Raw genomic sequence first — 25,996 nt, 5'->3', positions numbered from 1 at the left:
AGGTGAAATCACACTATTTTGTGGTAATAGAATAGAAATAAAGAGTGCAAGATTATCCTTTACACACAAATAATGTGTCTTCTACAGTAATGTTTAAATAATGGGTTCAGCTGCGCCTTGGCCATTATTAACATTTTTTACTGCCTCGGACACATTATTTGGGTCTAAAAGATAATGCATTACCATTTATTTCTTAAATAATATACAACTGAAGTTATTAGCAATGCATGCACAGTATTCCTCTTATTATAAACACTGCCTCCAAATTAAAGCTGGTTGCAACTTAAGCAGTGGCAGTGAAATGAAACACAGCAATAATTGCCTGAATACAAGAGCCCAGAAGCGACATTTTAGTAACGAGAGGCAATAATTACTAGAATTGATAGTTTCCTTACTACGCACACATGGGAAATCTTTTTCTGACATGTTTCCAAGCTATTTTCTGTTTTTCTTTCAAACATTTTGCGCTCATTTGTGCAACCATCTAAAACTGAGGTATTGATGCTCAAAGGAAAAACTAGAGCTTAATGATTTCAAAATGTATTGAATTTTTTTTTTTTTTTTTTTTTAGGTCAACCATGAATGATCCTAGCATTTAGGTCTAGGTCCAGGGACACTACAAAACCGAAAAAATAAAAACTTGAAAAAAAAAAAAAAAATTTTTTTTTTTTTTTTTTTTGAATTTCGGGTGCGGGAGGTATTTCCTACCGGTAATGTAATCTCAGGCGGTACCCGTTTACCCGACCGAAAATGCCAGCCTTACTCTCTACCTTGATATATTTGGGCAAAAAGGTGAAATCACACTATTTTGTGGTAATAGAATAGAAATAAAGAGTGCAGCATTATCCTTTACACACAAATAATGTGTCCTCTGCAGTAATGTTTAAATAATGGGTTCAGCTGCGCCTGGACCATTATTTATATTATATTTTTTACTCCCTCGGACACATTATTTGGGTGTAAAAGATAATGCATTACCATTATTTCCTAAATAATATGCCATTGAAGTTATTAGCAATACATGCACAGTATTCCTCTTATTATAAACACTGCCTCCAAATTAAAGCTGGTTGCAACTTTAAGCAGTGGCAGTGAAATGAAACACAGCAATAATTGCCTGAGTACAAGAGCCCAGAAGCGACATTTTAGTAAAGAGAGGCAATAATTACTAGAATTGATAGTTTCCTTACTACGCACACATGGGAAATCTTTTTCTGACATGTTTCCAAGCTATTTTCTGTTTTTCTTTAAAACATTTTGCGCTCATTTGTGCAACCATCTCAAACTGAGCTATTGATGCTCAAAGGAAAAACTAGAGCTCAAATTATTTATTATTTCCTTCAGACGACATGTTTAGTGATTGAATTAAGGAATTCCGGTTGAAATCCATATACCCTCTATAAAAGACATGTCATGGTTTTTAAATAGCAAGGGTTTGTAAATACAATTCTATTACATCCACCCGGGACATCCACAACACATTTTTCAAATTCGTGCACTGTGATTTGTTGCAACGCATCACCTGAAGACCTTTAATTACAATAAAGTGGCCAGGGCAAGGAACTTTATGTTTTTCTTGCATAACAGCTCACACCAAAGCACACTGCAGTATAAGCGATGCTACAAATTCTATGCAAATCATTACGCTTGGTGATGCGGTCAATATTTCCGCAATACTCGCTGTCACTTACGCTTTGGCTACGCGTACGCTCTCCACCTTGAAGTAAATAACTTAAAATATTTGGGAAAAAAAAGTGATATTTTCTCTTGAAATCGCACTATTAGAATAGAAATAGAGGGTGCAGCATTATTCTTTACACCCATGTGTCCTCAGTGGTAAAAATGTTTAAATAATGGGTTCAGCTGCGCCTCACCCATTATTTACATTTTTTACTGCCTCGGACACATTATTTGGGTGTAAAGAATAATGCATTTCCATTTATTTCTTAAATAATAAACAACTGAAGTCATTAGCAATACATGCACAGTATTCCTCTTATTATAAACACTGCCTCCAAATTAAAGCTGGTTACAACTTAAGCTGTGGCAGTGAAATGAAACACAGCAGTAATTGCCTGAATACAAGAGCCCAGAAGCGACATTTTAGTAACGAGAGGCAATAATTACTAGAATTGATAGTTTCCTTACTACGCACACATGGGAAATCTTTTTCTGACATGTTTCCAAGCTATTTTCTGTTTTTCTTTAAAACATTTTGCGCTCATTTGTGTAACCATCTCAAACTGAGCTATTGATGCTCAAAGGAAAAACTACAGGGTGGGCCATTAAAAAGTTCACACTTTTTCGATGGCTTATTTCTCAGAAATGAAAACACATATCGAAATAAGTTGAACATATTTGTAAACCTCTATGCCTGGACTGTCATTGCTGAAAAGGGCATTAACATCCATGGTCTAATTACAAAATGGCGGCCATTTGAAGCAAGGGGGTCAAAAACCACTTTGCACACACGTAAGTCAAATGGAGCGGATGATCACGCGATATATGGTGGTCGCTGGTTCACACCACAATGGATTAGGAACAAAGGAAGAAAAACAACAGTACGCATGAAAGTTCTGTCAATATTTCTCTTGTAAATTAACCATATTTAAATAAATATTTCTTTTTCAAACAGAATATGTAGCCTTCCAGTTGAACAGAATATGTAACAGTAGCTTTAAATATTCTGCGCAGTTAACGTTTGTTTGCAGTCGCATTCTAGATAATGTGCATAATTTTATACCCGAGTCTTCATGATGGTTATTGCACTATAACATAAATCTTATATAGAGATATAACAAGATAAATGGCCACGTTCGCTTGCTGTCCAAATATTTGGACCAGTTGAGGCTCTAGTTGATCATTGATTATGTCGAGGTAAACGTTTCCATTTATGTTCTGGTCAACGAATATCGGTCCTATCAACCGGTTGTTTCCTGTGACGGCTGCGAGAACACTAACTTTGCGTTTGTCATGTGGAACGTTAAAAGCAAAGTCTCTCGGAGGATTGCCTTCGGTGCATACATCCGTGACGTTTTGAGAAGAGACAGACCCGTCCATTTGAAAGTTTGCCTCGTCAACAACAACAGCGGTATCAAGAAAGCGACGTGCTCTGTTAACTAACCAGTTACAAAACTGAAGTCGCCGATTTGGATCTCCTGGTTGCAGTCCATGACGCTTAAGGATCTTTTAAGGGTGCCATTCGATATCATGAGTGATGATTCGTCTGAATGTTGTCCTTGGAATATGGGGACAATTGTTCCGTCGAGTACTCAATCTTGGGTTAGCTTGCAAATCCCTTCTAACATCGGCAATGTGATTGGCTGATCTTCCTGTTCGTGGTCTCCCACTGTTAGATTTGTTCCGATTGAGAACAGTTCCATGTAAGTGAAACTTTTCTTTAATATTATAGATGTGTCGGCGACTAGGAAGTCTGGTATTCGGAAACTGGTTCGGCCATGCATTCAGGACAGAGCGCACCTTTCCGGTTCTTGAAATTTCCTCCTCGATGAAAATTGCTCCTCCTTTGTAAACTGCCGCATTTTGAACAGCAAGAATCACCTCAAAGTACTTACACGGGTATCTCTAACATGAATGACAAGAACGCATACGCAAGGCATTTTAAATTTGAAGTTCCTCCAAAACTAGTGTATTTGTTATGTAAATGAGCATGTCCAATCAGCCTTTTGTGTCAATTTTACAGGTCAATGATTTTCAAACAGTAAACAACTCATACACGCATGAGTCCGATGACCCCGGCAATGACACTCAAGTAAATGCATATAGAGTCATCAAACTTTTTTAAAACTTGCTTAAGCCTAAAAACTTAATATGCATGATCATTGTCTATAGTCTTACGTGTGTGCAAAGTGGTTTTGACTTCTCTGCTTTAAATGGTCGCCATTTTGTAATTAGACCATGGATGTTAATGCCCTTTTCAGCAATGACAGTCCAGACATAGAGGTTTACAAATATGTTCAACTTATTTCAATATGTGTTTTCATTTCTGAGAAATAAGCCATCGAAAAAGTGTGAACTTTTTAATGGCCCACCCTGTAGAGCTCAAATTATTTATTATTTCCTTCAGACGACATGTTTAGTGATTGAATTTAGGCAATTCCAGTTGAAATCCATATCCCCCCTGGAAGACATGGCATTTACCTCCCACACAGGGAGTGTAGACTTTAAATGGAATCAACAATAGGGTAACCCCATTTGAAATCCACACTCCCTGTGTGGAAGATTATGGTCATGTCTTCCATAGGGGTGTATGGATTTTAACTGGAATAGCACATTTCTCTCTTAAATTGTGATTACGGTAATATTATACAAAAAGAAAGATTGAGCGTGAAAAGGGATATGCAAAAGACTGCTGATTTAAGGATATGAAAAAAAAATTCTACGGGTCCAGCCGGCCAGATTTTGCACATTGGAGATTTTTTTAAGCTGTGTGCAATTGAAAACATCTTTTTTTTTTACTGAAATGAATTGATTTTGACTGATTTTTTTGATAGATTCTCAAGCTATTGGTGACAGTTTGGGGTCATTTAGTCTCTTCAAAAAGGCATAAAAACTGTGGCAGTTTGGGTTAAATTTGGCCAAAAAATTGCACTTTTGGTATAGCGTTGGGTCAAAATTTCTTTAAAAATTGACCCCTTTTCTAAGCCAATTTTGGAATATGGATGGGTCCTTCTTTAAAATTTTCTCATATTTTTTAGAAAATAGCCCAATTTTGCCTAAATCTAGCCAAAATTTTTGAAATTTCGCCAAAATTTGGTAAAAACTAAGACAATTTCTGTTAAATTTGGCCGAAAATGTTTGACTTTTGATATATCGAAGGGTCCAAATTGGGTTAAATTTGGCCGAAAATTTTGACTATTGGTATATCGATGGGTCCAAATTTCTTGAAAAATTGATATATTGATGGGTCCACTTTCAAATTCTCAGCGGCACACCCCTACCAAAACCAAACTATCCCTCCGGACCCAAATCAAACATGATTATCCCCTGGGCCTAGCTTTGGGTGTGCAAAGTCTTTGGTTAGATAAAACAAAGTTGTAGATCTTCCTTTGCAGGTTTTACAAGGATGTTCTCATGACGTTTTTTCCCAACTATAGATAAATACACTGTCAACTATACATTAAATCTGAAGCCAGGCTGGTAACCTTTCTATATACAATCCCTTTTTAACATGCTCTCCCATGGCGTTTTATTGATTACAAAATCATCACAAATCCTATTCATTGCTTATAGTCATGGTGCTGTGTATTACTCGCACTACCGTATTACCTCTTCATAGTCCTCTTTTGAATCGCTAGCAAACAAAAAATGTATTCGACATTGTCGGCAGGTTATGTAAGTCTGTAAAGGTTGCAGGAAATGTTTAAATATTGGGTTATATAAAGGGTATAAAATGTTTTCATAACATTCAAAAACATTTTTTAAGAACTTATTGCAAATATTGTGATATTGTAACATTATAATTAATGATTATAAGTAATAATTGAGCACAAGATGACAATGATAGGGTGGATTAATAGACTTTGTTTTGTAATGGTAAGTTACCGATATGATTACGTGTAATTGACAGTAATATTTTGATGTTAATGAACGATGTATAACATGGTCTCTGAACTTAATATTTGTACTTAAATGATGTATTACTTTGTCGACAACTTGCCGACGTCGGATCTGGAGATTTGACGATTGTTGACAATGGAAATTCTACGACAACCGCCCTAATAATCAAACAATCGTAAATTTTACCATTATCCATATCAAACCAAACGGATATGTGGCTATAACCAAACAATATTTTTCAAGTTCAATGCATGTGCAATAATATCCGTCATAGGCACCATTTTGAATTCACAAAGACAACACTACTTTTTATTACTCGACCCAAGCTACTTCACATTTACCAAGAAAAACAGTCAGGTTTACTCAAATTTCATCTCGACAACTAGTGCATTGACATAAAGGTTGATCAATTCTTTGCTTACATCCTGGCTGGAAAATATGTGAATGGAGAAGACTCTATTACAAGGTGCTCTCGATAGAATTTCATTTCTTAAAGCCAAAAATACACATTCTTTTTCATTTTTTTTTTTTTGAGACTTGATTTTTTGGCATATTTGTAATTTTTATACATTTCCTAACTTACGCTTAATTAGAATCCGCCAAATTTGCTGTGTTTTTGGGACAACAACTAGAGCAATAATGAATTAATCATTAAATCCCCCATAGAGCTCCACAGTTCAGTGGACAAGATAGTTAGCAGGCTGAGGTACAAAAATGTATGGACTTAGTCATTGGACGGAGCGAGGAGCAAAATTTAGCAGGCAATAAAGGGATCACGTTTGGGCAAGTCATTAGAGTTATAAATACGGATTAGGTTGAATTTCTGATATAGGGTTAGAAATAAGTGTAGGGTTTTATATAGGATAAAAAAGGATTAGGTTTATGGTTCCTGATTAGGGTTAGGGTCTAGGAAAAGACACAATATTAAGATAAAAAATAGCAGAGAGCTCAAACAAGTTCCATTTGCTCATCAAATATTAATATTGTGTACCTGATGTAATTGTAATTATATTTATGCATTCTTTTCAGTCGTATTTAAGTATTGGCAGGGCCTCCTTGTAAAGCAGTGCCGTGAGATACTGAATGGAGCTACAATGTACCCTAGATAAAGAAAGTTCAAATAGAATAAATAAATAAAAACATGACTCACAACATTCATGAAACTTTAGGTCCAAAGATTGAAAGTTTATTGAAGGCATTTGGTAATGCTAAAATGTTAAATATTTATTAGGCATCAAAAGAGAACCCTGTTCTATGGACCTGGCTGACATAGATTTTGCATTAAGGGGCCTATTTTTAGCTACATGAAATTAAAGACAGCTCTTTTTGGCCACTGGATTGATTTTGACAGACATTTTTCGTTAAAAGAAAATCAGAAAAGTTTCAAAAACATTTTCAGAGTAAAACTTGTTCTACGGGTTCTACTTGTTTTACTTGTTCTACGGGTGGACAAACTTGCTAGGCAAGTTTGTCCACCTGTACAACGAGTTTTTCTTGTTTTTCTTCAGTAGCCTTACATATATCACTAGTATGCTTTTATAACTTATTTTTCCTTGCTGACCCCACCATAGACCTTTATGTTATTGACCTACAATTCCTAATCAAACCTTCCCTCTCTACATAGTGCATGTTTATACAATGTTGCACATAATGGATTTTGCTCAGCACAGATTGACAATCCCTGTAAGGGCTTTCGCTTGCCGACTAGGCCCGACAGTCAAATGCTTCTTTCTTTCGAATATAAACCATGGCAAATGCCATGTATAATCATTCAATCAATACATTTCACATACAGCTGCATTTCTTTAAAAGGGAGACTGTCTTGGTCTCTTATGCAACAATTTTTTTTCTTCAAATATTTACTGAATTTACATACTTAAAACGAGACCAGACCCAAGCCTCGAAATAAGCAGATCTGGACCAGGAGCCACACATTTGGAAAAAGCGGCTCCTGGTCCTGTGATTATTTAGTGAACCAGGAGCCATTTTTAAAGAGCTAGGAGTCATTTAGATTTTAATTGTACACATTAAATACAAAAACGGGTTTAACTACCAGGCTCTAATTTTTGTTTAAATGTAGAGCCTGGTTCACTTGATTTTGGTGTGGACCAGGAGCCAAAATGCTGACCATTGGGTAAATGGCTCCTGGGTGCCTGGTTATTTCGAGGCTTGACCAGACCTTTGATGATACTTAAAAGGGCGTGGTTCAATCTTTCATGTTCTGTTTTCTATCGTACATTATGGCCTACAATATGTTTCCAAATTGTGAGTTGTATTGTTTCAGCGGTTTAATATGAGAAGCAAAAATGTGTATAACAATGCATTTTGTATTAATTTTTCAAGAATTTATTTACTGCTTTAAAATAGTTCTTTATACTCATCAGCATTTACAAGACTAGTTAAGAGTTGGGCAATTTAATACCTTGGTATGTATATACCACCATGATACTGTTATCAGGATTGGTTCTTGATAACCAACCCTTATTGCCCAACCCTAAAATATGATAGAACATATAGACATCATATATACATGTAGGGCCTAAATAACTCAGACCAATCACAGCTGTTGGATTTTGACGAGCTGGCTGGAGAAATATGCAAATTAGGAGATTGAAGTTTACTGATATTACTTGAAATTGAACTTTTTAAAATTGTTTTGAACAAAAAATAATAAACATTTGCATTTTTGCCATTGCTATCATATATGTGACGTGTCATGTCAAAAGGAGACACTTTTGGGCAGGGTATCAATTTTGAGGTTTTTACATATCGTAAATATAGAGATATTTTGCTCCACAACGCCGTTTTCCCCAATGAAATCGGACATTCCTAAGCGAGGATATTGAGTTCGTAAGTTATGGTATTTTGAAATTGAAAATTGAGATATCGGCCTTTAAAAATATTATTGCCAATGTTGAGAATAGGAATTACCTTGAAAAATGTCTCAAAAAATACAAGATGCCAGTTATATTCCGGTCTGACACTATCAGACAATATTTTAAACATTAATAACATCACAAATTCGCAACAAACCTAAATTGTGAAAAAATCACCCCGAGAAGATTTTTGGCTATTTCTCCATTTACGATCCTGCCCAAAAGTGTCTCCTTTTGACATGACACGTCACATATAGCTCAGTTGTTTATTTCAATTGTGTCCAAGAAAAACACACTGATCAATCTATCATTACTTGAAACTTGAACAAAATTATTATGTCCACTATCAACAAATTGATAAATATATAAATATTATATCCCTATAAGTGCAAATATTCGGTGAACACATGTAAACCTCATCCACATGTTCCCAGGACTTGTATAATATTGCAGCAAATGTAGCTAACGGTTGTTTCTTCACACCCAGCATCATCTGGGATTCTAACTTTCTAAAGGCATGAAAACAGAGCATCCCAGTGATGCAACAATCATTGCTATTATTAATTTTTAAAAGCATCCTTTTCATTCAGAGTTGACCTCTTTTTCTCTCCTTCAAGCATTCACAAAAAGGAATCGGTGTAACACAGCCTCATCTCCCCTGGGTAAAGTTGTGTATAAATGCAATGGTACTTATGAATTACATTACCCAGTGGAGCTAATTGAAACGAGGGAGTGGAAATGATGCTAATTCATACCTTGAAATAATGAAGGTATAATAGGACAAAATGAATTTGAGAAATTGAGATTCAATTTAATGAATATAGAAAAGATCACATAGAAAATGGAGAACGTGCAATATATATAAATTTCTGATTTGGTTTGCATAAGTTGTATCATATTTTACGCGAGTTCTACATCCTGTCCTTTTCAGAAAAATAAATGAAATTCTGTGACATTTTCAAATTCCATAACCTATGATTTCTGCTGTAATGAATTGATTTGAAACCAAATATTTAAACATTCAAAGACAAAGAGCAAGTTGTGTTCACTTTTAACATGAACAAGATGTGTCTGTCCATTTCCAGGCCGAGAAATTACTTTTTGTTGACTAAATTTCTATAACTTTTCCATGTGAGTTTACTTGACTGTATGATTGCTGATTTGAAAATAATACCATGGTTTATATGAGTGGAAACATGGCTTATTTGTAATTAACACATCAGATTCGGCAGTTAGACTTGTTGTAGTTGCAACTAAACAGCTCTTTTCAGAGCCACGCTTTTAAGGCATGGAGTTCCAACCATTTTGAGAACATAACTCTATTGAAAGTCAGACCACTCACACTCCATGACGGTGTCACATGTCTCAACTACATAGTGTCGTGATCCAACATTTCTACGCTGACTGGTCCCCTATGAACCCCATTGAAATTAAGTTTGCTACCAATACGATGACTAAGTTTGTACACCATCATGAATAAGATACGGATGCCCTAACATGGGCCACTTTTTCAGTAAAACATTTCAGGTGAGCCAAATGCCAAGCTCAATATATCTGGCATTTGTATTGTTTATTAACAAATACCTCAGTTACATACTGTAAACATTCATGAAGCCGATTATTTTCAGTGCATTATTGATGAGTTTTTACATTGCGATGCTTTACATTGGCCTGTTCTGGTTTAAATCCTTACACCCCCTATGGAAGACATGACCTTAATCTTCCACACAGGGGGTGTAGATTTCAAATTGAATTCCCTATTTAGGTAACCCCATTTGAAATCTACACTCCCTATGTGGATGATAGAAGGTTATATCTTCTACAAGGGGTGTATGGAAATCAACTGGAATAGCCTATTGCATCCGACAAGCAAATCCCTATTGCCAAGTTCAATCTAACTAGCATTTGTATTGTTTAATAACAAAAACCTCCGGTAAATATTAATTGTAAACATTCATAAAGCCGATTTATTTTGAGAGCGTTGTTGCCTGTAGCATTTATTACTATTAGGATAGTGTAGTGTTTAATACCTCATAAGGGCTGCTACAGACTTTTAAATGGATGTAGAATATTTGATGCAACATGACTTCATTATCTAATTTATTCCCATTCTATTTCCAGTAAAATACCATAAAGGTTCGCCTAATGGCGCTATGGGCTCCCTTGACATAAGTGGAATTTTAGGCACAACCTTAAAGTGCCCTCCCGTAAAATTCCCACCAGCAAATAAGGGCATGGAACCTTAATGCTTGTTGGGATTTTAGAGGAGGAAGCTCTCTATTTGCACATGAAATTTTCCCCAAGGCAAAGAAGCCCAAGTGCGTCATTAGGCAGAACTTTTATAGTATTTAACTTCTAACGAATGTTTGATGATCAATGTAAAATCAATAATACATTTCCATCAGACATTCCACATAACATAAATGATTTTCTGTCAACATACATTTGCGAGATTATAAAATTAATTGAAATAAATAACAAATATTTGTTGAACAAATATTCTACGTCAAATATTTGGAGTCTGTATGGCCCTTAAGTTTGTTCACTAAATTGATCATTATATTTGGCAGGTAATGAATATTATCAGTTTACTAAATACCTCTTTAAAAATCAGTTTTTGATGTGTGTACCATTATCATTAGCACTTCAATTTATACTCAAAATGGTGCATCAACGTCAACACTTATGATGCATTTGAGTTGGGATGGGACAGGCTGTATCAAAATAATTGGTACCCATCAAATTTGATGTTTATTGAAAAGCCTGCCTCTTCCAAATCCCAACATTGGATACTCTTTAAATGTCCAGAATGTATAGTCTAGACTTTTTATGGCAATTACTCTGTAATTTATTTGGATATTGTGTTGAATTTTGGTAAGTTAGACTCATCCATTATCGATGAAAACTGATGGGTACCAATCACTTCGATACAGCTTGTAGCATGTTTTTATTGAGCATTCAGAAATTTTCCAGTAAATCTTTAAATTTTAACTTGGCAGTATCCTTCTTTTGCAAACTTGCAAAAAAATGAAACATTATTTAGCAGCATTTCTTTCCATAAATTTAATCTTTGTGTCATAAAGTTTCAGTCCTAGCCCCGGGGGGTCACTCCCATTGTGTCCTGTACACCATCCGCGATAACGAAAACGCGTAAAAAGGGTAGTTTTTCGTGGGTATGCGCGTACCGTGTTTAGGGTGTCAAAAACATGAAAAATTGGAAAAAAGGGTAGCAAAATTGCAATTGCTAATATGCGGAAATTAAATTTAGGGTATGAAATTTGATACAAGGAATAAAATCCCTGTTTAGGGTGTAAAAAGGGTATCGTTTTAGCCAAGGGTTAAATCCTTGTTTAGGGTGCTTTTCAAAAGTTGATTATCGCGGATGGTGTACAGGCCACAATGGGAGTGACCCCGGGTCCTAGCAAAATATTTTGTGGCAATCAAAATTCACAGATCAAATTTGCAAAATATTTTGTGGCAATCAAAATGCAAAGGTCAAATTTGCAATTTTGTTTTAAAATGATTATATTATAAATCATCACCATGACTGATTTTCAAAAGTATTTTTCTAAACCATGCAAACACACCCCTACATCAGGTGGTTAGCAACATGAATATAACCAAATCATTCACATTGACTTTTTGAGGTTTATATTAATACATACCAAGTTTAGTTACATACAATTTCTTTACATTTCAAGAGAAATTTGAAACTCAAGCACCCATATGCAAAATTAAAGAAAACAATCCAGAAGACCTTAATCTAATTTAAAGCAAGCATCTAAACGAGCCCTGTCGCCATACAGTAAACTCATAATGGTGCCTTAGTCCTCTCACCTGCATAACATTATATTGATGACATTGATCAGGTGCTCCCTGGGAACTATCAATAGTACCAACTTCTCCCCCACAGGGCTCTCCTCTTTTGGGCTATTCCAGTTGAAATCCATACACCCCCTATGGAATGTAGTGCCTTCATCTCTTACATATGGGGTGTAGATTTCAAATGGAGTGCCTTCATCTCTCACATATGGGGTGTAGATTTCAAATGGAGCCACCCATTCTACCCCATTTGAAAGTCACACTCCCTGTGTGGAAGATTAAAGTCACATCTTCCACAGGGGGAGTAAGGATTTCAATTGAAATGCCCCATTGTAAGAGGTTATCAATGATACTCTGAATATAGAAATATGATACGAATATACATCAGCATTGCCAATTGCATGTGCGCTCTAAGTTCTAACCCCTCCAGGTCCGGATGTTTCTAAATTTGGAGAAATGCCCCCGCTAGACAATAATATAACTGTGGCTCGTCAAGTACGTATCATGACATTTATCTAATATGGATTCATTATAGCAGACATTGGATACCATGCTACGCTAGTTACATATCACATATAATCATGTATTATTACCTGTGCTAAGATGTAATAAGCAATGATATTGATTGATTACACATTTTTTACTTTTAATATTTTGTTTTGTTATGCCAAATTACTTCTACATATTTTGTGTACTTTGACAGCATCTTCTCGGTTCGTCCATCAAATTGAGCTATTCCATTTAAAATAAACACTACCCCTGTGAAAGATTCTGGAAATATCTTCCACACAAGGAGTATGAATTTCAGATGGAATTAGCTCATTAGGCAGCTCCATTTGAATTTCATACACCCTCTGAGAAAGATTCAACCTGAATCTTCCACAGAGGGAGGGTGAGTTTCAAATGGAGCTGCTGATGTGCTCATTCCATTTAAAATTCATACTCCACATGTGGAAGATATTTCCAAAATCTTCCACAGGGGGAGTGTGGATTTCAACTGGAATAGCCCAACTGGTGATGACCATGACAACAACGATTAAAAAAGAAAATGAGATTGATGAGTGCGCATATGGCTAACAAGTCCAATTCATGTGCGCAACAATCTGTGACAAACAGGACATGAAGAATGGCCAGGACACTCGCTGTTCAGTTACTGTTGACTCTGGATTTGCCCAACTGCCTTTTGGTCTTGGCTTCCTTGATATTATTTGAATAGAAGTGACAGTCCCATTCATGATGATATTCCATCATGAGTCTCATTTTTGCACTGCGTTTCCCACTGCTCCAGATTAACATTGAAGCTCTTCAGAGATACTTTAAGCATGTCTTTGAAGCATTTTTCTTGCCACTACGCGACAGTTTTCAGATTAAAGCTCTCCAAAGAAGATCTTCTTGGGAAGAATATACGCACATTCAAATGAGAACATGTATACATGCATACATTATGATATAATATCATAATATCATTATCTAAATGTTTTTATCAATGCAATTATATTTTTTCTTAAAGGGGTATAACCTGATCGACAGCATCATTCCTCATTTTTCTTCATCAAATCTGAGATTTGGGTATCAGAAGAAAGCTCATATTTTTCTCATTATGAGATATGTTTGGTTTAGATGATGTGAATAAAAATGTGGTGAATTGTGGCAATCACAACCATGATATGTATGTACTATCCTAAGCTATCCTATGGGGTATTGCTATAAACATTTTTCCTCTCATATCAAAACCGCTGGAGCAATTACCGTAGAAGTGACATAATAATCGGATTAACTACCATAGCAATAGATGAATACAATTTTTGAATAGATCGCCCGGCACTACAACCAGATTGCACCATAACAGGTGGGAGTGATCGGCATAATATGCATATTCTATAGAATTGACCTTTTCTGTAAATCCCATAAGCCTTTGCGAGTACACCTGAGATGTCGTCATTTGATGTCACGCCAATCTGCGCTGATGTGCACATATCGTTCAGCGAACATCGTTACTGTGCAATGCAAGTTGGCTTGATGTCAAATGATGACATCTCAGGTGTACTCGCAAAAGCTTAATGGGATTTACCAAAAAGGTCAATTAAGATACAGGTCTTTATCCCTGTTCTTTGACATCTATGGTTCAATGCATAGGTACCGAGTGAACGTTGTAGTGCAGGGCGATATATTTAAAATTGTATTCATCTATTGCTATGGTAGTTAATCCGATTAATTATGTCACTTTTACGGTGAATGCAACTCAATATTTGGAAACATATTGTTTTAATTGTGAAAAACATAACATGACAAAAACCCACCATGCCCCTTTAAGAATTGCAACCATTCAAACAAGCATGGATTTTCTTTTTCTACCTTGTTTACTATCCAGTCAACATAGCTAGTACAAATTGTTCAAATGCTGTTCATCATCTGTCATTGCATGGCAATAGACAGACCAGTCTTGTCCTATACTATTATCATCACCATCACCCACTGGCATAATGGATGGATTTGACTTGAATTCTGTGACAGAATAGAAAAGAGAAAACATAGAAGTAGTAATTCCCAAAGCTCTTTAAGACAAATGTTAGATAAGGCTTTTGATTGGACAAACTTGGGAAAACTTCCCAAGCCCTTAGGTTCACAGTCAAGCACTCTTTCTGTGTCCTGCGTTATGTGAAAAGATCTGATCCGATCAGACCAAAGTTGGCAGTAATGAAATTGAGATAAAGGAAAAAATATGAAGCGGAAAAAACAAACAAAACAAACAAATAAACATGGACAAGAAAATGGACATATTAAAAGTTCATAACTTGACTGCAGTCTATGATCACCAACCTTAGAGGCAAGGGGCAGCCTATTTATTTTCAATTCATAGTCACACAAAGAGGTAGGACTGAGGCAACCTACTTTGTTGCAAACTCTCTGCAGCTGCATTAGATGATAGGCGAGGTCTGCTTGTTATCTGCTGACAAGGGGTGGTCTTCAGTGAATGGCGCTTTTCAGAGCCACCAAAGCGATTACATCAGCAGATAGGCGAGGTCTGCGGCTTGTTCTCTATTGACAAGGGACAGTCTTCTGTGAATGGCTCTTTTCAGAGCCACCAAACAGTTTACATTATCAGATAGGCGAGGTGTGCTTGTTCTCTGTTGATAAGGGACAGTCTTCAGCAAACGGCTCTTTTCAGAGCCATCAGTAGACCAGGGGTGGCCTACATGTTTCATTCTGAGGTACTTAGTCCTGAAGAAATCAGAGCTACTCCTGATGAAAGCTTAACAGTTCTTAACTTGTCCGACGGCGAACCCACTAAAAACTTACTAATTGTTAGGAACTCAAGTTTCAAACTTTGGTCTAAGTGGACCAGATCTTGTCACATATACATCATGACACTTGGTGCACTGTGCACTACGTGACATGATGCATTGTAACACTTGCTTGTCCCGCTGATTCAACAAAAAGTTAAAAAATTTTGAAATGGCAAACAGGAGTGAAACAGTGAAATAAAATCCATCTAAATTGTAAACTGCAGTTGGGGTTTACAAATCTGGATTTTCTTTGTGTGTATTTATAGAACACAATACATATCAAAAAAGCTCAATGTCATGACAGACACAACTTCAAGAGTGCACGGCAGTGTTAATCAAGAGATTTATACATCATACAAAACTGCTCTTAATTCATTCTGTTCGTTACTAAAGGTGTCCCGGAAAGAACTGAATTGTCAGAAACTTATTTTTGGGGTATTTTAATGCCCAAACCAAACACAACTACATAACTGACTTGATTGAGGAATACATCAGCTATCACATACTTCTTATAATTTTGCCAATTGACCGCACCGTTCTTGAAATATAAAATTTTACGAAACTCCCCATTTCCAAACTTTCCACAGATTCAAATATCAATCAATGATCTGTATTAGGAGTGCCATTCACTGTGCATGAAAATGTTAAATGTTATTGATTGATATTTGATTCCGTGGAACGGATTGAAATTTAGTTCTGGTTGGTTCAATTAGCACTAAAATGCCCCAAAATTTAAGTTTTCAACAATACAGTTCTTTCAGGAAACCCTGTACCCGGGACCCTGTAGTACAATATTGACAAACCCTACAAAGTAATAACAAAGTGCATTACATTATCCGTTAATATAGGTTGAGTAATTTCAATAATTGTTCTCCTGACGCAGATAATTTAGCAATTTTCAAACAGATAATAGCACACATTAACTTCAACCTTGGCATTCATCAACAGCAAACCTGGACATATAAATGAGGTTGTTCATACATGTATGATGCGGTGCAAACCAGATCAATCTCGGCTGCTCTAAATCAGCTGCAATGTGCTATTCCAGTTGAAATCAATACATCCCCTATGGAAGACATGATCTTAATCTTACACACAGGGGTTGCAAGGGGAAGGCACATGCCCTGGGTGCCACCCTTGGGGGGGGGGGGCACAGAATTAACCAATTCAATATCGATTCTGCGCCTCCTCCAAGCGATGAAAGTCAAAATTTTCACACGCTACATTGCAGCAATAAATCATTTGAAAGATCAATTTAATACCGATATTCAACTTCATTTTAAAAATTAATTAGTGGTAGGCCCTATTTGTGCATATTTTCGCGCGCGGATTCGCACGCAATTGTTTCAAGAATGGGGGCCCCATTATGTAGCCATGGGCACCACAACCCCTATAGCTACGCCACTGAGAATACGGTCTTCATATTTGCTCATATGCATAAGGCTATAAGGGGGAAATTTATTATCATGAAATGTCACATTTGGGGATATTTTGTTTGTAGTGGCTGTCTACAAGTGCAATGGAACAATATTTTGTATGTAAAAAAACATGACATACAATTGACAAATATTCGACGGTACATGAATATTGCATTGCAATATGATTGGTTACTTTCCATAAGAAGTCATAAGATGTGCTAATGCCTTCACGAAATAGCCCAAATATTAGATTTGAATCAAACCACTCTCAACCTCAAGACGTGGGTGCATCATAGAAAATACAAGTCTGTGAAGACCTGGATTAATCCAGATTCATCCCACATTTGTGCCCAATAGCCCCAAGTTGTACACAGGTAATTACTTTCTAGCCAGACTTATGATGACAATGTTAAATTACCACCGGATATCTTTCCAACGACGCCGACGACATGTGGCCCCCCTATTGCAGCATTGCTTACAATTTAAACATCACGTTTCAGGTCATAGAAACAACTGGATTAAGTAAGTACTGTATTCCCCTTGTTGTAGTTAGTACTTGGAGGTTATGAACACCAAGTTGTGATGTAACTTTGCATCTACACAATAGCTGCCTTGTATAGTGTAAATCATACAATATGTTTCTTGTCATTCATACCAGACCCTTGCAACTCCTATACCAGCGTAATACAAAAAGGTGTGGACACCGTCGGCTTCCCCCATGTATTATTCACCGGTGCCATTAACACGTGACTGAAAAAAAAGCTGCTGCCACCAGAAGGCTATGGAAAAAGTTACCGTAATACCATGCAGGCACCGTAATACTGATTAAACCTACTCTATGAAGATTCCTGTCGTCTTTTCAATATCGTAGCTTCAAATTTGACAATTTCATGTTAATGAAGTCGTTTTATGTTAAATGACAGTATTACCTTTTACATAGGCTCTCGTTCCGATAAAAATCGCAGTTTATCGCACATTTGATCCGGGTTTGATCGTAAAATCATCGCAGACGATGCCAATCCGCCATTTTGTAAAAGTGAAGAAAAATGCTGCTGCCACTAGATATAGGCTAAGTAAAACAGCGTATTACTATCAAGACTTATGTTTGAAAGCTGTCCTCAGATCGATGTGTCAATATTATTAGGCCATGTTCATACTATGCTGCGATTGCTTTACAATGCGGTGCATTGCCGCTCTGCATCGTACTGCAAAATACTGTATTGCGGTATCGCAATAAAGTTAAATAGGGCCTACCTTTTAACTTGGAAATGTGACAAATTGTGGCAAAAAGTAATCGATATATCGGGAATGCAACACACCGCAAGTGCAGTGTACGATGAATGGACCAGTGGAACAGACCCATACTAATGTGCACTTGTGTTGCGGTGTGTAGAATAATTCTGCAACACTGTTTCATATTTCTTAATATTTGAAATACCACACACGGCAGCTACTCTAGGTCTCTGCGGTTGAAGAATGTCTTGTGCTCGCAACACCTTGCGTAACCTTTAAACAACGTGCCGGCAGTGCTGAATTATGTCATCTTATATGACGGACTCCTTGTTTACCTCACGGCAAGAACATGCATGGTGGTTTGAATGTGTGTGAGCCATCAAAACATGATGTCATTTTTGTTGCAAGCGTTGTTTGCTTCTTGCTTACTTTAACTGGGCTATTCCATTTAAAATCCACACTACCCCTGTGGAAGATTTAGCTTAAGTCTTCCACAGAGGGAGTATGAGTGCTGAATACAATAAACAATTGGGTAACTTCCATTTGAAACACTCACTCCAGTTATAGGTAAAGCCAAAATAAATGGGAGTAAGGGTTTCAAAATGATTAACCCTGACCAGTTACATTTGAAAAACATACTCCCTCTGTGAAAGATATTTCCAAAATCTTCCACAGGGTTTTTTAACTGGAATAGCCCAATTTGTTGACATTGTTTTTGTTTTTCTGTTTTGTTGTTTTAGTTTTGTTACTGTTTGTTTTCACATGCTTGAATGATAATAGTACACAGATACATTCATGTACATATTTCAATGAAAATGGTAATTTCATAATTTTTTTCTTTCTTACTTCTTGCTTTCTTACTGCCATGGTTGGTGATCTGTTATGTCATTTGATTTTGAGTTTTGACCAGCGATGTAGCCTTGCTTCCCTGCCCTCCCCCCTCTGATTTGTAGACCTATTTTATACTTTTTAGCTATTTTTGACAATATTTGTCAAATTCCACCACCATGAAAGTTGCCTTCCCCCTTGCCTTGGGGTTGGGCCAGGTTAAATGTCACAGGGTCTGGTCTGGTTAGATGTCGCAGGGTCGGATCCTGTTAGATGTCACAGGGCTGGGACAGGTTAAATGTCAAGGGTCAGATCAGACTAGATGTCACAGGTCGGATAGGGTTAGATGTCACAGGGTTGGGTCAGGTTAAATGTCACAGGTCAGATCAGGTTAGATGTCAGGGGTCGGATCAGGTTAGATGTCAGTGTTGGGTTGGGTCAGGTTAAATGTCACTGAGTCAGATCGGGTTAGATGTCACAGGGTTGTATCAGGTTAAACGTCACGGGTCAGATCAGGTTAGATGTCAAGGGTTGGGTCAGATTATAGATGACACTGAGTCGTGTCAGATTAGATGTTACAGGGTCGGGTTGGGTTAGATTTCACAGGGAAGTGTGGGGGGGCGGGAAGTAAAACATTTAATTTTCTGGGTCGGGTTAAATTTTTACAGTGTAGTGTCCTGTCAGGGAAGTAAAATCCATCTAATAAAACAGTGTATTCATTATGTTTGCAGTCTGTTTCATTTCTGGTATGATAAATGTGGTTGGCATACTTTAATCATTTCCAATTAGACCTTAGCACGCAAGTTTTCCTAGCACAATTATTTCTATTATTACTATGAATGACACTGACTGTTTCAATTAATTTTGGAATGCCAATTCCAATTCATTTCAATTAGGGAAAACTTTTTCACTGTGAAAAGGTTTGTGAATCTAAAGAAAGAAACAAAGAATTGAGAAACTTCTTCAATTTTGATATAATTTTGGGTCAAGTGGTTCTTACGCAACTTCCCAAATGTACATTGCAAAATGATATTCATACATTGAGCCATGGTGATGAACTAAATCACCAACACACACATACACCCCCCCCCCCACAATACAATATTTGAGGTTTTCACTGTGAAAATCTAAAGGACGAAAAAAAGAATTGAGAAACTTCTTCAAATTCGATATAATTTCAGGTCAAGTGGTTCTTATGCAACTCCCCAAATGTACATCACAAACAGCGATATTCATACATTGAGCCATGCTGATAAACTAATTCACCGACACACACACCCCAACCCCCAACACACATACAATTTGAGTTCAATGAATCAATTGTCATATTACCCCATCACATTTTGGGACTGCTCATAACAAATACCCTGATTACTGTTGGTTTAATAAGTACAAGCTAACTAGCCAAATACTAATATGCGCTCACCAAGCCAAGGACAATTCTAACATACGTTGATATAACCGCCAATTCACCCTCTGCCGTATCATTATGTCGTAATATCTTGACCACAAAGGCGTCAGATACGGCCCTAGGGAAGTGATATCTACTGACCTGCACCGTCCACTCTAATGACCCTTGCATGTTAAGTTATAATAACCTATAATTATGCTTGTTGAAATCCTTTTTTCTATTCCGACAATGTCAATGACAGCAAACTTCTTTTCTTAACTATAGCATTAACACACTTCAGACACACATAAAACTGCCCAATTTTTTTCATGAATAACTCCAACAATTTACGCATGTAAAATAAAATCATGAAATGAGTACTAACAGCCCTAGTATTGATTAAGAGCTCAGTGGTTCTTGAGACAGCTCCTGCTGACAGATGATTCCAATTTGTGGATGCATAAAAATAAAATAGAATAAATGTTGGCATTTATACAGCGCCTTTCACGTGTATCATACAAAGCCCTTTACATTTATTCTGCTGTTGTTAGAATATGTCAGCTGCTATACAATGCCACGGCATGCTCATATCTGTGGGCGGTGCTCAAAAGACAAATTAATAACAGCTCCCCATTTCACCCCAGGGTAGAGAGAGGCAAGTAAGGTAAAGCGTGTTGCCAAAGTGCACAACACGAGGGCACCACTGGGGATCGAACTTGCAATCCACCGATTGCAAGGCAGAGCCCATACTGTGCCACCGTGCCCCATTTTCAAATTTATTCATATGCATAAGTTCGAACAAACAAATATTAATCGCCCAGATTAGAATTACATCAATTAAATATTAATATATTCACTTACAAACATGCCTCGGAACTTCCAGAGAAATTTTGATGTTTGGAGGGAAATTTTGTCAATAAAAAAGTACCATTATGCTTTACCAAATTAAGAAGTACGATAATAAAATTTGCTACTTTTGTGGGAAATTTGGCTTATCTTCCAGAAAATTACCAATTTTCTTATAAAGGACCATTGAAATCTACAGGTTCAATTAACTCTCTCCACGTGGATGTCGACTGCAGACAACAACAAAAAAATTCAAATTTCAAAAATTACAAAATTGTAAATTTTCATGACCACATTTGGAATCAGCATGTAAAATGCATTAAAATGAGTACAAACAAGCCTAGTATTGGTTCATTGGTTCTTAACATAGCTCTTGATAGTTTGAGAAAATATCTCAGAATTTTTATGTTGAAGCCTATGGTTAGCATACAGAGCATTAAAGTACAATCATGCCTACAATGCCTGCATTTGGTATATAATTCTTGCAGTAATTCAACTACATGACTGTTAGTATAGCAAGATTGTACATAAATCCAGTCGGCTGGCTGCACGCCTGTATTTCAACCGTGATGCACTTTTTTTCCTCCCACGCTTATTGCATCCCATCCATCTGAATATAAAATAACTGATGATTCTCCTAAATGGAACCTACTTGAGAACTATTTACTATTAAACACTTCATCTGTGTGACAGCTTTCTTGAATACAAACGTCTACATACTTATGGCAGTTGCGAGAAAGTCTTCATTTGAAGATGATTTCATATAGACTTGCTTTCAAGAATCAATTTCATCAGGCGGTAACATTTTGTGAGATTTTGCACAAACGTTAAAAGCTCACAAAAGTAAGTCGACTTGGCCGCACTTTGTAGTTTTATCATAATTGTTCACTTTGCCAAATGATAATGGCATTTCAAAGGCTTTAGTTGTTAATTTTGCCTAATATTTTGGTTACTTTATTCTCTATTATACTTGAGCACTTAAAAGTAATACCACATTTTGTTAAGGTATGTTTTGTATGAAAATTGTCTGCACGTAAAACATGTGCGCTTTACCATATTTTCTAATGGGATCCTTTTAGTATAAGATGATTTATGAGGAATACAGAGAAAATTGATTTATTACTTGAACAATTTATTATAAAATGAATAAAAGATGCAGACCATAGTTTGCGCTATTCCAGTTGAGATCCATACACCCCCTATGGAAGACAAGACCTTAATCTCCCACACAGGGATTGTGAGTTTCAAATGGGGTCACCCATTTTGGTAACCCCATTTGAAATTCACACTCCCTGGGGATTACAGTCATGTCTTCTACAGGGGGTGTATGGATTTCAACTGTAACAGCCTAATGATGAATGGCTTTATACTTCCACAATATTCTATATATAGAAGACCGATATACCAGGAGAATATGACTGATAAAATTGTTAATATAGGCATTTAAGAATTTATCCTGTGTCTTCTTTTTCAAATAACAATTTATCGCTGAATAGTCATAGTTACTTATGACGATATTTTGACAAAATGAGTTAATTAAACTTTCAAAATCTATGATGAATGAAACTCTATATATTCACAAACGTTTGAGACCTGAATGTAATTAGTTAATGAGATGTGGCACTAATTTTAATTAATATATTAAAATAAGTGTGAATAATATTACCCGGTAATATTAAAATAGTGTGATACACCATGGTTTTCCACCCCCTTGCATGCAGAAGGTGTTCTGTGATTTGGCATATCTGCGTCCGGGGGGGGGGGGGGACTCAGTACAAATGACCATACAGGGACGTGCCGCAAATATGGGTAGCATTTTCAGCCTTTTGGTATATCAATGACCCTTTTTCAAAGCCTATTTTGGTATATGAATGGGTCCTTTTTCAAAATTTTCTCAATTTTTTCGAAAATAGCCAAATTTTTCCTTAATCTAGCCAAAATTGTCAAAATGTTCCCAAAATTTTGGGAAAATTTGTAAAAACTAAGACAATTTGGGTTAAATTCGGCCAAAAATTTTGACTTTTGGTATATCAATGGGTCCAAATTTCTTGAAAAATTGGTATATTTATGGGTCCACTTTCAAATTCTCAGCTGCACGTCCCTACCAAAACCAAACTTGAGTACCCCGGATCTGCGTATCATGATACATCGTCATAGGCTACCGTGTAACTGCAGTTACCTATTGGTTTGACATACTGGCGTATCACTGTAGAAACATATGGGAGGGTTGATTTTGAAAAAAATAGACATACCTGCGTTTCAGTTTGTGACTTAATTATTGCTAATTATTAGTGGCTTTAAAATCATTGCATTTAAGCTTACAAACTTAAAATATCATTTTATCCCATACTACAGAAATCAAGATCACATTTTATTTCCTTTCTGTACAGTGATTGTCCAAACATTGCGAAATTTTCAATTGCAAATATCTCCAAAGTGCATTTTCCTGCTACGCCACCATGACTATTCAGCGACAAATTTTAAGAATAAGCAGAACAATCAAGGGAATCATAATTATAGAGTAGAAATAAATAAATAATTTTTAAATTGACAATTGTTTACCAGCTACTCGATTTGGAAATGAATCTCATAGGAAACCAGCGGACCTCGTAAATAGTAATCCGATCATATTCTTTGTCGGTAGTGACAGAATATTCATGTGACTGTCCAAACTGAGTCCCTTATGTGTACACTGCCTCAGGTCCAGTGCTCAGCTAGCATATAAACAGTAAACTGACATGGAGTTTTGCATGAAGCGATCAATAAAAATGATTTCAGACAAGCCCAGACTCTCAGTCAACAAAAATTTGCAAGAGTGACAAAGGAATTTCAAAAGTACTCATCTAAGTGCCACACATTTTTTCTTGTATTTTCACATCTCTTCATGTGTCAGACATTGTTAGCTTTGGTTCATTATAAGAGAGGCCATTTTGTCTCACCTTATGAGCCACCATTTGAGTGAAGATGTTGCTTATTTTCCTATACACAATTTTAACTACATTGATAGCACATTGAGGAATCATTAAGCCAGTGTTCCTGCTAAGAATTTTCAGTTTTTGCTAATTAGACACTTTTGCCACCAAATTGGACAATGAGCCACAAAAATTCAAATTCTTTTTATAATTTCCTGTATTTTCTCCCAAATTCTTCTGGGTTAATTTCCTAACTTGTACAAATGTGAAATAATGACCAGAACCCACTTACACTTAATGTTTCTACCGACCCAACGTTAAGTAGTATTACACTGCATTACCAATTTCAAGTAGATTTCAAATGGAATCACCAATTCAGGTAACCCCATTTAAAATTCACACTCCATGCTTGGAAGATTAATAAATGTAGGCATTTATACAGCACCTTTCACATGTATCAAAGCGCTTTACATTTATTCTGCTGTCATTAGAATATGCCAGCTGCCATACAATGCCCAAGGCATGCATATACCTTTGGGCGGCGCTCAATGGACAATATTCATAACAGCTCCCCATTTTACCCCTGCCTGGGTACAGAGATACAAATGAGGTAAAGCGCCTTCCCCAAGTGCACAGCATGATGGCACCGCTAGGACTCAAACTTGCGGATTGCAAGGCAGAGGTTGTACAGCTGCGCTACTGTGCCCGTAAGTTCATGTCTTCCATAGGGGGTGTATGAAACTGGAATAGCCCAATGCTTTTTTATGGAGCACACTTACTATTATTGCTCCAATAAAGCAAACTGACAACCATTCCTCATCGGAAACACACAGTACACATTGTATTTAAAGATTGCCCTATACTTTCTTTCACCTTGAGTTTAGCAGTGACATAGGTGCGTATGTCGCTGGTCGCTGTATCAAATCGCATGCACCACCCTTATCTTACAGAACATTACATACTCACATACAAAGACAGTTTGTTGGTACGCTTGTGATGCAACCACATACAAAGCACTGACATCACAACCAAACTCAAGGTGAAACCAAGCCTACGCTTGAGGACTTTCCCTACCTGTGCTGTAACATCATCAACGGTGACAGCTCTTCTACGTCTCCTGTTCATCAATGAATCATTGTCAGGATTCAGATTATCCAACAAGTCCCGAATCTCCTGATCCCTCTGGTCTTGCTTCGCTTTCCCTGCTGTATAAGCTCTCGCTAAATTTCCTTCCATATCTTGGACAAAATTTGGTGACATGGGATCGAACGATTCAGGTTGAGTCATTAGGGCAATCTCTGAATTACATGAAACAGAGAAAATGTAAACTTGTCAATAAAATGTTAGACAGATCTAGAGAAAATATGTGATGCGATCAAGCAAAATGAGTCGCATTTCGGGAATATTGATTTTGAGATATAATCAATAATAGTATTCTACTTCCTTTGTACTTTATTGTTCTGAGCAACACTAAAATGGCCATATCTCTGGAACCATAAGTCTGATTATGATGGGGTTTTCAGCAAAATAAAGCTCTGAGAATGGCTCATATAATGAGATTGATTTTGATCGACATCAGACTCATTTTGCTTGATCGCATCACATATGTCACAATATACATAGAAGGAATGTTGATTTTGTGAAAATTAGTCTTTCAAAAAAATATGCCAATCTAATCAATGCTTGATACTTCTGAAGTCATTTATTTATAATTTCTTAGGTTTCACAAGGCTTACCAAGGCTTTGTATCATGAGTTCCTGTAAAGAATTTTACTTTGTAATGAATTGCTTGGTCAGACACTAA

The 25,996-nt window shown here is 36.6% G+C and overlaps 1 protein-coding gene across 1 annotated transcript in view; it reads right to left on the bottom strand.

Annotated features, from left to right (window-relative positions):
- LOC140154129 (uncharacterized) overlaps positions 1-25,996 on the bottom strand; it is a 171,382-nt gene that overhangs the window by 96,019 nt on the left and 49,367 nt on the right. Inside the window, exon 3 of the mRNA XM_072176736.1 lies at positions 25,267-25,490. Coding sequence (XP_072032837.1) covers positions 25,267-25,490 — 224 coding nt within the window. The remainder of the gene's footprint in view (positions 1-25,266; positions 25,491-25,996) is intronic.

Source organism: Amphiura filiformis, chromosome 6 (genome assembly GCF_039555335.1).
Source record: "Amphiura filiformis chromosome 6, Afil_fr2py, whole genome shotgun sequence".
Taxonomy (NCBI): Eukaryota; Metazoa; Echinodermata; class Ophiuroidea; order Amphilepidida; family Amphiuridae; genus Amphiura; species Amphiura filiformis.
This window is presented reverse-complemented; position numbering and strand designations above follow the sequence as displayed.